Source organism: Tiliqua scincoides, chromosome 4, assembly GCF_035046505.1.
Source record: "Tiliqua scincoides isolate rTilSci1 chromosome 4, rTilSci1.hap2, whole genome shotgun sequence".
In the NCBI taxonomy this organism is placed as follows: domain Eukaryota; kingdom Metazoa; phylum Chordata; class Lepidosauria; order Squamata; family Scincidae; genus Tiliqua; species Tiliqua scincoides.
Window position 1 is genome coordinate 84,128,547 of NC_089824.1, and position 12,534 is coordinate 84,141,080.

A 12,534-nucleotide genomic window follows, 5' to 3' on the forward strand; every position below is an offset into this window, starting at 1 on the left:
CCATTTGAATGGGTCAGTGTAGAAAGAGAGTAATAGACCATTAAATTTAAAAAAATTTAATGAATTTGACTGTTGCCTTTTTGTTTAAGGACCATTATAGATTGTTTTAATTTTTAAATTATTACATTTTACTGCAACTGAGGCCTAAATCCTAACCATATTTCCAACACTGGCATAGCTGTGCCAATGGGGCATGTGCTGCACCCTGCAGTTGGCTGGCACTCATGGAGGATATTTTGTTCTAATGCATTATTGTAAAAAGACTCTTTCCTTCTACCAGTGTAGTTTGTAAAATGAGGTAACTTTAAAAGCTAGAGATTGCTGTTGGAGTGGTGTGCAGCTTTGTTTTAATTACAGAGAAATCCTAACTTATACTGGAGTGGATAGGCCAGTAGGCCTGCACTGCATCCAGTGCAAGTTTGGGGCCAAAAGTGATGCAAACCAAGGCAAGGGGAAAACTTTCCCCTTACCCCATGTCATGCTGCACTGACCCAACGGGTCTACTTGGATCTGCACCACCTGATAAGCAGCATCCGAGCAGAATGGATTGGGCAGGGGCCACTCTGCACCACCCGGGAATGGGGTCAGGATCCAGCATAACCACCAGATCCTTGGCCCCGTCTCCCACCCCAGGGAACACCCGCCACCCTCCCTCCCTATCCCTGAAACGCCTCCTCCTTCCTACACACCCAGGTCCCTGCGTCTGCCAAGCTCGGCTGACGCCAACTTACCTCACTGGGCCTGGATCCGGCAAAGGGGGCCAGCACAACTCCTTGGCACGTTTGCAACACCCCCGGTTCATTGCAAGTGACTTGTGCTGGCCTAACCTGGGGTTTAGGATTGCGCCCTTAATCTGTTAAACTGTCCAAAAATGACAATGGGAAAAAAAGACATGTTCAGTGATTCCACGGGCCCATGAAATCCCATTCATGTGAGTTTTCTAATGCTTCAGTGTTTGCTCTTCCGACTGTCAAATTTCATGATCATAGACACTAGAGTTAATGCCTTAAAACTAAGGTGATGCTACTAACCATGTTCCGTTGCTTATAAAATATTGTCTGGACAGTTTTAGATTTTCTCCATATAGGTGTGGGAAGACTCCTTGCTTTAAATGTTTAAATATAAAACCCTCAATACTAGGGCCACAATCCATCAGGATACAGGGATGCAGGGCCTGTCTCTGAGCTAGGGCAGGAGACTGTCCATGAGACAGGAGCAGAGTCCTGTTCTGGCTTTGCCCGTTGCATGCCCAGAGGGCTACAGCAAGGACAGGCCAAGGAATGGGAGTTCTGTGGATTGCCCTCCCTTTTTGCACCATGGAAATGACTTGAGATTTGCTGTGTGTAGAGAGGTCATACTTGATAGAGTTACGCACAGGCTTCCAGCTGTACCTGCTGGAGCGAAGGAGCAGTGCTCCATTTAGCCTTCTGAGTACCCCTTCCTGCCTAGGAGCTGGGGCCCTAGTCCAGGAGAAGAATATCATGCCATGGGACTTTCCATCAGACTGTTTCTCTTTCTTCAGACAGCTTTATGAAGAGGCAGAGTACAAATTTATAAAACAAAACTAATGTAAAATAAAACAGGTGTCTTAACTGTAGCAGCTTCCCTCCAAGCCCTCCATTCTTTTTTGGCACTAGCAAAGCATCTTCTGAAATGTAGGTCAACTGTGTGGAGGCCTGTTTGTAGCTGTTTGGCAAAGATGGCTCAGCATTTGGGCCATCAAATGTGGGATTCATTTGGATTCCCAACGGTTACTGATTCAGCTCCTGGCTGAGATAATTAACTCCACCAAAAAGACTTTTGGAAGATTTGCTTGGATTACTTCAGAAAATTCTTCATGCAACCTAGTTGTCAACATAACTCCATCACAAGTCACAGGATTTATTTTAGTCTTCTGACTTTTGAGAGGATAAAAAGCATTCTCAAATAGCCATTGCAAAGAAATGTTGTTTTAAGCAGAAGCACAGTCATCAGCATATTTGTGCAGAGCTATAGTCCTGATGGCATTTTTTCTCCCCTAACATTTTGTCTTCCTTAACTTTCCAATTTCATATTTCCTGTCCTCTCTAGAATTAATACAAAGACAATTTCTTATGAACTTTTTTTTTGCAGGGGGTGAAGCCTCCATATCAAGCACCCATTTACAAATTTTAATGATAGCTGAACTTGAATAACTTCCAAGATGATTCAGACACGTTCTTTTAGACTCACTTGCACAGGAAACATCTTAGTTGGGTTGGTGGCAATCTCGACGATTTGGCTACTGCTGGGGGAGTAAAAACCATTTCGTGTTGAGGGCTTCAAAATAGCCAAGGTGTTCTATGTGGATTGCAACCACCACAATATTAACATGGTTGTCCAGATTTGCTTTATCCTTTTACTGCAGTGGAGAGCTTCTTTAGATGTTATGGATTTTGCTTAAACCAGTGTATTCAGAAATTGCTCTAAATTATGACAATGCAAGGACAATTCACTCCTGTGCATCAAGCAGATCCAGGAAGGACATCTCATTAACAGCAAAACTCTTCCTCTACATATTACAGGTGCAGGATTGCATGCTCCCCTATAAAAAAGTCAATGATTGTCTATATAAAATGAGCACATCATGGAAAAGGTTGGCTAGAACACTTGTCTCTGACATCTTGTTTTCTGTCTACATAAAATGTGTAACATAAGAAGAGCCCTGCTGGATCAGCGCAAAGGCCCATTTAGTCCAGCTTTCTGTATCTCAGTGGCCCACCAAATGCTTCAGGTAACCAACTAGACAGACACAACCTGCATCCTGGTGCCCTCCCCTGCATCTGGCAATCAGAGGCATCATACCACTACCTTGCACATACCTACCATGACTTGTAACTCGTAATCAACTTTTCCTCCAGAAATTTGTCCAATCCCCTGTTTAAGGCATCTAGGCAAGATGCCATCACTTCTTCCTGTGACAAGGAGTTCCACAGACTAATTACATGCTGAGTAAAGAAATATTTTCAAATATTTTCTTTGTCCTAATTCTCCCAACACTCAACTTCAATGGATGTCCCCTGGTTCTGGTGTTATGTGAGAGGGAAAAGAGCATCTCTCTATCCACTCTATCCAGCCTCTGCATAATTTTGTATGTCTCAATCATGTCCTCCCTCAGGCACCTCTTTTCTAGGCTGAAGAGGCCCAAGCGTTGTAGCCTTTCCTTATAGGGAAGGTGTTCCAGCCCAGTAATCATTTTGGTTGCTCTCTTCTGCACCTTTTCCATTTCCACTATATCCTTTTTGATATGTGGCAACCAGAATTGGAAGCAATACTCCAAGTGTGGCCTTACCATCGATTTGTACATCGGCATTATATTAGCTGTTTTGTTCTCAATACCTTTTCTAATTATCCCAAGCACAGAATTGGTCTTCATCACTGCCGCTGCACATTGGGTCGAACACTTTCATTGACCTGTCAACCACCCCCCCCCCCCAAGATCTCTCTCCTGATCTGTCACAGACAGCTCAGAACCCATTAGCCTATCTGTAAAGTTTTGATTTTTTGCCCCAGTGTGCATGACCTTACACTTACTTACATTGAAACCATCTGCCATTTTGCTGCCCATTCTGCCAGTCTGGAGAGATCCGTCTGGAGCTCCTCACAATCACTTCTGGTCTTCACTACTCGGAAAAGTTTGGTGTCTTCTGCAAACTTAGCCACCTCACTGCTCAACCTTGTCTCCAGGTCATTTATGTTGAAGAGCACTGGTCCCAGGACAGATCCTTGGGGCACACCGCTTTTCACCTCTCTCCATTGTGAAAACTGCCTGTTGACACCCAGTCTCTGCTTCCTGGTCTTCAACCGGTTCCTAATCCAGGAGAGTACCTGCCCTCTATTTCCCTGACTGTGGAGTTTTCTCAGAAGCTGTTAGTGAGGGACCGGTCAAACACCTTCTGAAAGTCCAGATATATAATATTCACAGGTTCTCTTGCATGTGTTTTTCAGTGCTGTCCCATATTTACTCATTTGATCCTCCTATCTCAGTCTAAAGCAGTAGGTACCAGGTTCTACCTGCAGTGAGATGTTTGAAACCTGGTTATTCTGCAAATCCCAGAAACATATTTGCATGTTGCATTTCCACCTCCTAAGACAAACCCGTTTCATACAGTGGGCTGACTAGCATTCATGGCACCTGATGAGGGCTGGAAGTGATGTCATTAAGCAGGTAAGTGATGCCATTCAGCAATGACCAGAAACAAGTAGTTTGCTCTCACCAAGAAACTCATTAACTACAAATGACAGAAAATACACAAAATCTTGATCATATTTCCAAGAAACGGAATAGCTCCATTATCACCCTTTCAGCAGCGCTGCTTCTGCCAAGGTGCCAGTTCCTCTTCCTTACCTTCTGTGGCCTTTTTCAGAAGGTTCTTTACCTTCTGAGGCCTTTTTCCCTCCTGACTGTTCAGCAGAAGCAGTGCCGCTGAAAGGATGGGCCACATGATAATTGGACTCTCCCAACACCGCCCCATCAGCAATGCTGCTTCTGCCAATACATCACATCACAGCCGATAGTGGCGCTAGACTGAATCCTGTCAGTGGGAAAAAGATTTTCCAGATGCCATATACAGCCTCTAGCCCTAATGTCTTACACCCCTGTCCTAAAATGTCCTCAAGGTGGCTCACATTTGGTTAATTAAAAAAAGTTTGGCTTTAAAAGCACAGCAGGTGGAGATGGCAGAAGTGATTTCTGCCTTTGCTGGTGGTTCTCCTCCTCCTATGGCACAAGGTTTTTCTCTGTGAGGATTATTTGCATAATTGTGCCATATTATTTTAATCACTGGAGTGATTTTCAGGGGAAGGCCTAGTGGCCGAGCATATGTTTTGCAGGCAGAAAGTCCCAGCTTCAGTCTCTGGCATCTGTAGGGAAGGGTAGGAAACCCCCCCTACCAACAATCCCTAGCCAGTAGGTGTAAACAATGCAGTTTCTGACTGAATATGACACAGCTCCATGGGCTCACATGGACTGAAATCTACATAGATACTCAGTACAGTACAAGAAATTTTTGCCAAGTAATCCAGCTCCAATTCTCGCTTCACCTGAGCTCCTGGTCAATCAGAGGGCAAAGCCTTTCAACTCTGAACAGTTTCCTTTCTCAGCTGAGCTGTTGCTCAGCTCAGGCAGGCACCTCCTTAGTTGCTATAGTTACTTTCCAAGGACATTCCAGCCAAAGTTAACCTTTTATTCTCCTTCCTTCTGCTGCAGCCTGGTTCTGGTTCTGCTTGGCAAATGCTTGCAAAGCAGGTCTGTTTTTTTTTTGAAACACCAGGATGGGACCCTCCTTCCCAGGCTACAATTCAGTGCACCATTACTTCAGAATAACACCCATGGAAAGCAGTGGGTCTACTTCTAAAAAGGGTTGCAAATATCTCATTTCTCTGCTGTAAATTGAATTGGACACTGTCAGTTATGTGTTATGGGTTGTATGTTGCATGTAGAGCTTCTGGCTTAACACACCAGACACCTTAAAGGTGTCTTTGATTCATGGTTCTCCTGCAGTGGTTCCCAGCCTTTTTCACTTGCATATATCCCTTGGCAGCCCATTTCCATAAATTGTACCCTTCCAATTAGCAAAATGTTTGTAATTAATAATACAAGCCTTCATCTCCTGCATATGAAACTCCAGACTTCATGTATTCATCACATATTTTCTCTTTTCATCTGTTTGAAGAACAGAAGACTCTGCCTTTGCACTGTTTGGCACCAAAAGTGTGCTCAGAAGTTTTGGGTGATTGATCACTTTTCATATTATGTTTCAGCTTTTTTACTGTGATGGTTTTCAATCACTGGTTCATAGATGAATTGATGACCAAAAACTAGCTATTGGTGGGGCTTTCAAAGCCAACAGCCACAGCTTACCTCCCTTCCTGCCTTGCTGGTCCTTGCAAGGCATTTTAGAGCACGGCCTGCCTTTTTCTGCCATTATTTCATTCTTATTCAATTACCCTTAAAGGTCCTGTTGAGTGTCCCTGGGAGTAAGTGAATACCAGGTTGGGAACCACTATTTTACTGGTATGTAGTTTACAGTGCACTTACTCTGACAGTGTTTACAAAAAGGTGGTGAAGACCAGAATGTAAAAAAGAATAAAAATGTATCTTATGATATTTTACTATGTTTTTAATAAATTAGAGACTACAGTTCTTAGGTAACTATTAGTGGTAGGTTATTTTTCAGGATCTGGGCTCGAGTAAAATCAGACAAATCTATAGTCAGACACCCCCTAAGTTCAAACCCCCACCCCCGACTTATCTGAGGGCCATAGAAAATTCCATGATCCTTGGCTCAAAACCTGCCCTCGACTTATCTGTGGGGTCTATCTATAGGCGAGTGTCTGTGATGAGATGGCGGGGGCAGCACTTTCAACACTTGTGTGTTGAACTTATTAGCAAAATAAAAGTTCCTTTCACCTTTTTTTTTTCTTTCTGCAGGTATCTTGCAGTTTGTGGAAATAACTCTCAGTATCTTGCTGTTAATCTGCATAGGAGCAGCCCAGGCATCTGTTTCAGGTTTCACGTCAATGGTAGGTGTGGGCTCCTACAGCCTTGATTCATTCTACAGTCCATTTGAAGGGACTGAGCTCCAACAGGTGAGAGACTTGGACATGCAGTACAGCCAAATGAGAGCTCCTTGTGTGTACGGAGGAGTAGCTTTCAGTTTAACAATGATGTGCCTTACACTTCTCTTTCTCATCACTGGAGGAAAACCCATTCATCGTCTCTCAGTCCGGACGCTCATCACAGAGTGTGTCTTTGACATCCTTGCTTGCCTTGGGTATATAGTGGCTGTCGGCCTCTACCTTCACTTTGTCATACAAGTCAATTCAACAGATGTGTGCAAAAGGAGAGAGAGACTGTATGCAAGGGCAGGCTACACATCAATGAACTGTGAGGTGCAGGGTGGAGATGCTTCTGTGGCTCTCTTTGGCCTTGTGGCTGCTTGCCTGTACTGCCCAAGTGCCATACTCTGCATTCTCACCATTCGAAGAGTACGGGAGTTTAAGAAACAGCTAGCCAACACTCAATATAACCTTGACAGAACCTCCAGAAAGGAAGATCACCACAAGGTCTATAAGAGCCCCGAAAGCACCCTTAATGCTAGAACCTTTGCCACACTAGTGTAGTCCTTGCCAGGTATCTAAGAGAACACTGCAAAGCAAATATGCTAGGATTTACCATAAATTTACTGTAAAATTTTACCGGGGATGTAAAATGTAGAATCTGTGGATCCAGTTTTGATGTACTAATCAGATGTATAGAACTGTATTTTTGGACAGCTTTGTAAGAGAGCTATATTAATTAAAAAATCATGCAAGATGAACACAATTGTGTAAATTATTCCTAGTTTCCTTACAGCATGAACTTGTTCAAAATATTTCACTGACTGGGTTCACGGTTGAAGCTTCCAGATTCATTTAGCTCAATGCTCTATCCAACAATAGCCAGGAAGATGCCTCATTTGTGATGTTCCTAAACCAGGGGTTCCCAAACCCCGGCCCTGGGGCCACTTGCAGCCCTTGAGGACTCCCAATGCAGTCCTCAGGGAGCCCCCAGTCTCCAGTGAGCCTCTGGCCCTCCGGAGACTTGCTGGAGCCTGCACTGGCCCGATAAAACTGCTCTCAGCCTGAGGGCAACTGTTTGACCTCTAATGTGAGCTGGGGGATGAGGGCTTCCTCCACTGCTTGCTGTTTCACGACTGTGATGCAGTAGCGGCAGCAAAGCAAAGGCCAGTCTTGCTTTGTGCAAGGCCTTTTATAGGCCTTGAGCTATTGCAAGACCTTCATTCATTCATACAAGTTCATCCTTAATACATTCATTTATGTAAACTTATGTAAATTTATTCAAATTTCAAATGTAAATTAATTCTTTTTTTCCCCAGCTCATGAAAGTGTCAGAGAGATGATGTGGCCCTCCTGCCAAAAACTTTGGACACCCCTGTCCTAAGCTAAGATGCTGATAGCAATCCCTTGTTTGACCCAATACTATTATATCTCCTTATAAAAGGCCTAATTTAATGGACTTTGGACACTATTAGAGCTCATTCTGGAATTTGGCTATCTTTTTATTTATAAGTCACTGATGACATCTCCATATCCTATGGCAATCCATTCCTGGAAGGAGTAATTCCTTCTGTATAAACCTTTACTTAATGCATCTTATTCATTTGTAACTAACCAAAAGAAACCTGCTTAAATGTGTCCATCCTTGGCTCCAGGTTTCCAGAGGGTCTGTTCCATTATGGTACATGACTTCAGGACACAAAGAGGAAGGTCTGAATTGAAAAAATTACACATGGCTAAAGTACAAAAAACTAAAATGAAAATCCAGACTTTTCCCTCTTGCCCATTGTGATGCAAACCTTTAGACAGGGGTGTCCAAACCCTGGCCTGGGGGCCATTTACAGCTCTCAGGGACTCCCAATCCAGCCCATGGGGAGCCCCCAGTCTCCAATGAGCCTCTAGCCCTCCGAAGACTTGCTGGAGCTCCTGCTGGCCCAATGCAACTGCTCTCAGCATTGAGGGTGACTATTTGACCTCTAATTTGACAATTTGATTATTGTGCAAGGCCTTTTCTAGGCCCTGAGCTATTGCAAGACCTTCATTCATTTATATAAGTTCCATCTCTAATATATTCATTTATGTAAATTTATTCAAATTTGAAATGTGAATTTACTTTTTTCCTGACACATTGTCAGAGAGACGATGTGGCCCTCCTGCCAAAAATGTTTGGACGCCCCTGCTTTAGACAGAAGGCAGGAATTAAGTAAAATAGCTTGAAGAACATGCAAGATCCAGTATACTACTGTACACAAGTACCATTTGTAGCTCAGTGTGGAAGCAGGAGCAGAACACAGTTCTTGGGCACAATCTACACACACTGATGGTGTGTTTCCATTCATTTCTATCTATCCTGTGCAGCAGAAATGCCAGGCACACTACAATAAACCTCTCTGAGCTTCTCAGACTTTTGTATTAAGGAAGCATAGCTTGTCTGTGATAGAATGCAGAGACAAACACTCTCTGCAGTTTGCATTTGAACTGGATAGGAGAGTTTAAGACTTCCTGGACCTTTACTACAACAACAAAAAGTCATAAGGTAAGACAGTTGAAACCACACTGCTCCTGGCAGCAATGACAAACATTCCTCATTACCAAATGCTACTAGAGCATCAATTCTGGGAGAAAAAAAGCCACCCTATAAATCTGTTAAATCATCTAATTATTTTGCATAATTACAGCCATACACAAATGCGTACATACTGCCCACCATAAATAAAACATTAAAGCCCCTGTGCAAATTCGGCAAATTGTCAGCATGCTTGATGTAATCGGTAGTGGCAAGGGAGCGTTTGCAGTGAGCTTGGCCAAGGATGCAGTTGGTTACAGCCATTTGTAAGTGATGTATTTACACCAGAGCTGCATACAGACAATTCTTGTTGGGAATTATTTCTCTTGTTCCTGCGCTGGTGGACCTATAAAAGCATAAAGAAAGAAAAGGGAAGCGATGCTACAGGGGGAAAAGCCCAGTTTCCTCTCCCCCTCCCAAGTCAAAGGCGCTGTTAGGTCTAGTGCTCTGGAAGGGGAGCACACTGCATTCAGTGATTTTGTCCTATTTAAACCACATATGAAAGTGTGCAAGTGTTGAGTACTGCTGTCAACAATGGAGTGGTAACCCTACTCTATTTTTCCTTCTTTCTAGAAAGAGATGCATATGTTTAAGTAGGGGGAAGAATTAAAAGGTGTGCTGTGAGTAGGAGGGAAATGGGGGCTCTGCTGATTTAATCAGTACTAGCCAACAGATGCCACACGCTATTCAGACATTTGTGGATATGTCATTCCTCCTCTTAGGAACCCTCCTCCTTTTACAAAAAAATTTTCCCAGGTACAACTTCCAAAGGTCAAAAACCTATAGAACCAGTTTGATTAGCGATTGCGGTGGGACAGAAAAACACTGCATGCATGCATCTTGAACAAGGATGCTATACTACCACCTACATAACTCCAAAACTATGTATTTGTTCACAACTCAAAAACCTAATTGGCTATTTGGAATACGCAAAGGATATGCGCTTAGAGGAGATGACAAGAGTCATCAGGACAGATGTTTCTCCCCAATATCTCCCAGAACAGCCAAAGCCATTGTATTAAAGCCGAAGACAGCAAAATTGAGAACACAATATTTATTTCAGTATCTTCAACTAAGTAGTCACATATGGAGATTAAGAAATCTTTGTCCGAGTTGAAACAGAGTATCACTGTTAGGAAAGGGGATGCAGGTGAACATATGGTGTTCTGCAACCACTTTGGATAGATACTCTTCCCCCCCCCAAAAAAAAAAAAATCTGTCACCATGTAGTCAAGGGGATCAACTTTGTCACTTTGGGCAGGAGGTCTGGTCTAGAGGGTTGAGCCTCCATTTGCCTGAAGATAACATCCGAAGGTCGCCAGTTCGAGGCCACCGGCACTGTGCGACCTTGAAGCAGCCGAGTTACTCCATCTGCTCTGAGTGTGGGAGGATGGAGGCCAGAATGTGTGGCCAGATCAAGAAAGAAACATCTGATTGTTGTGGTTTCTTGAAAGATAGAACCTTTCAAATTGTAAAAATCCCTATGGGGATTTAAATTGCCTGCCCATGTAAACCGCCTTGAATAAAGTCCGAGGAGAAATCTGAGGACCTAGAAAGGTGGTATAGAAATACCTGTATTATTATTATTATTATTATTAGTATGAACATTATAAAAATCACAATATTCTGTTATATACTTGGTATGTGACCACATCATGTCTCAAATTTAACACCACTGTCCAGCAGACTTTTCACATCCTAAATCCTAAAATTATATTTTTTTAAAGGAGTTGTTTGCTTTTGAAATTCTTAAAGCTATAAATTAAGAAATACACCAGTACAATTTGTGTTTTATAAAGGAACATGGCACACTGTTGTCACAAATAAGTACTAAGCAGTAGAACTAGAAGCTTATAAGGAAGTCATCAGATGCTCCTTAGAACAGGGGTGTCAAACATAAGGCCTGGGGGCCAGATGCGGGATAGTTTTCTATCCGGTCCTCATGCTCTCAGCTGCTGAGCAATGCTGAGGTGTTACTGCTGTAAGGGCAGCCCACTTGAAAATTGGGCTCTTTTGTATCTTGAAATATGAGCAAGATTTGTGTATTTTCTCTTCTGTCATTTGCAGCTAATGAGTTCCTGAGAAAAAGTGATTATTTTTGATTATGAACTGTTTAATGACATCACATCCTGCCTAATGACATAACGTCTGGCCCTCAGCAGATATCATGAATGCTGTTCCGCCCTCGGTATGAAAGGCATTTGACACCCCTGCCTTAGAACATGCTTTGGACAGCGTTTCTGTGTCTGCCAGCTTATTTGGAAACTATTTTTTTTAAAAAAAGATTTATTAAGCTTAGAAGGGGTATGTACGTATCAATCCCATGTATACTAAACACAGGAAGTGGAGCAGGACACATCACACTCGCTGGCCTCACTCCCAATGCCCACACTTTCACACAAACATGATGTGTTAAGTGTTGGGCCGTGACTACTAGCCTCCTCTGAGAAAAGGAATGAGTTGGCTACAACCTGTTCCAACATGGGGGAACAATAGTTTCCCATTCAGGGAACTGGTCAGGTTCAGTCCTGCTTGCTTTATCAACGATCAGCATCAGGGCAGGAGGTCTGGCTGAGTGGTAGAGCTGCCGCCTATGAAGCCCAAAGAACAGCTGGGAATGCAATTTGAAACAGCTGGAAGCATCCAGGAGCTGCTGAAAGTGCTGATGAGATTAATCATCCCAGCTGGTGAGAGAAGGATGGCCCTCCCCCACCCCCCAGCAAGAGTGGAGCAGAGTGTCAGCTATGTGGAGGAGGTGAAAGCAGCCAGAAGGAGACCACCTCACGAAAGCAGCCGTGAAGGACACCACCTGGAATAAAGACTTTCTTGAAAGATAGAACTTGTTATTGTAAAAATTCCTACAAGGATTTAGTAAGCCTGCCTATGTAAACCACCTTGAATAAAATTGGAGAAATCCAATGACGAGAAAGACGGTATATAAATACTGATACTATTATTACTATCATCATCAAGAGTTGTATCCAGGCCACTCACAGCACTGCAGATTTTGAATTAATCAAGACTGTATTAATATTCAATGGAATATTTGCTACAGACTTTTGTACCCACCTCCAAGAATTAGCTGGGTTCAGCTGTAACCTTGGGTGCAATTTTAGAATATACTGGGGGGGCATACCCACAGATCCTGTATCCACAGTTTCATTTAACCACAGAAGTGGGCCCCACCTGCAGGTGAGGAGAGCTCTGCTCCCATCACGTCTGGAGGGTCTTCTGAGTCTTGTCTGCTCGCAGCCTCTGTGGGCCTCAGTATGACCGTTTAGGGCAAAAAAGTCACATACGGTTTTACAGAAAAAACAGAAGTGACTTTTTAAAAACCTAAATAGCCATTCTGAAGCCCAAAGAGGCCATGGGCAGACGCGTGTGGCCTT

The 12,534-nt window shown here is 43.3% G+C and overlaps 1 protein-coding gene across 1 annotated transcript in view; it reads left to right on the forward strand.

The window, feature by feature from the left end:
• LOC136648356 (MARVEL domain-containing protein 3-like) overlaps nt 1-7,143 on the forward strand; it is a 44,976-nt gene extending 37,833 nt beyond the window's left edge. Inside the window, exon 5 of the mRNA XM_066624466.1 lies at nt 6,452-7,143. Within this exon, the coding sequence (XP_066480563.1) occupies nt 6,452-7,143 (692 nt within the window). The remainder of the gene's footprint in view (nt 1-6,451) is intronic.
• The last annotated feature ends 5,391 nt before the right edge of the window (nt 7,144-12,534 follow it).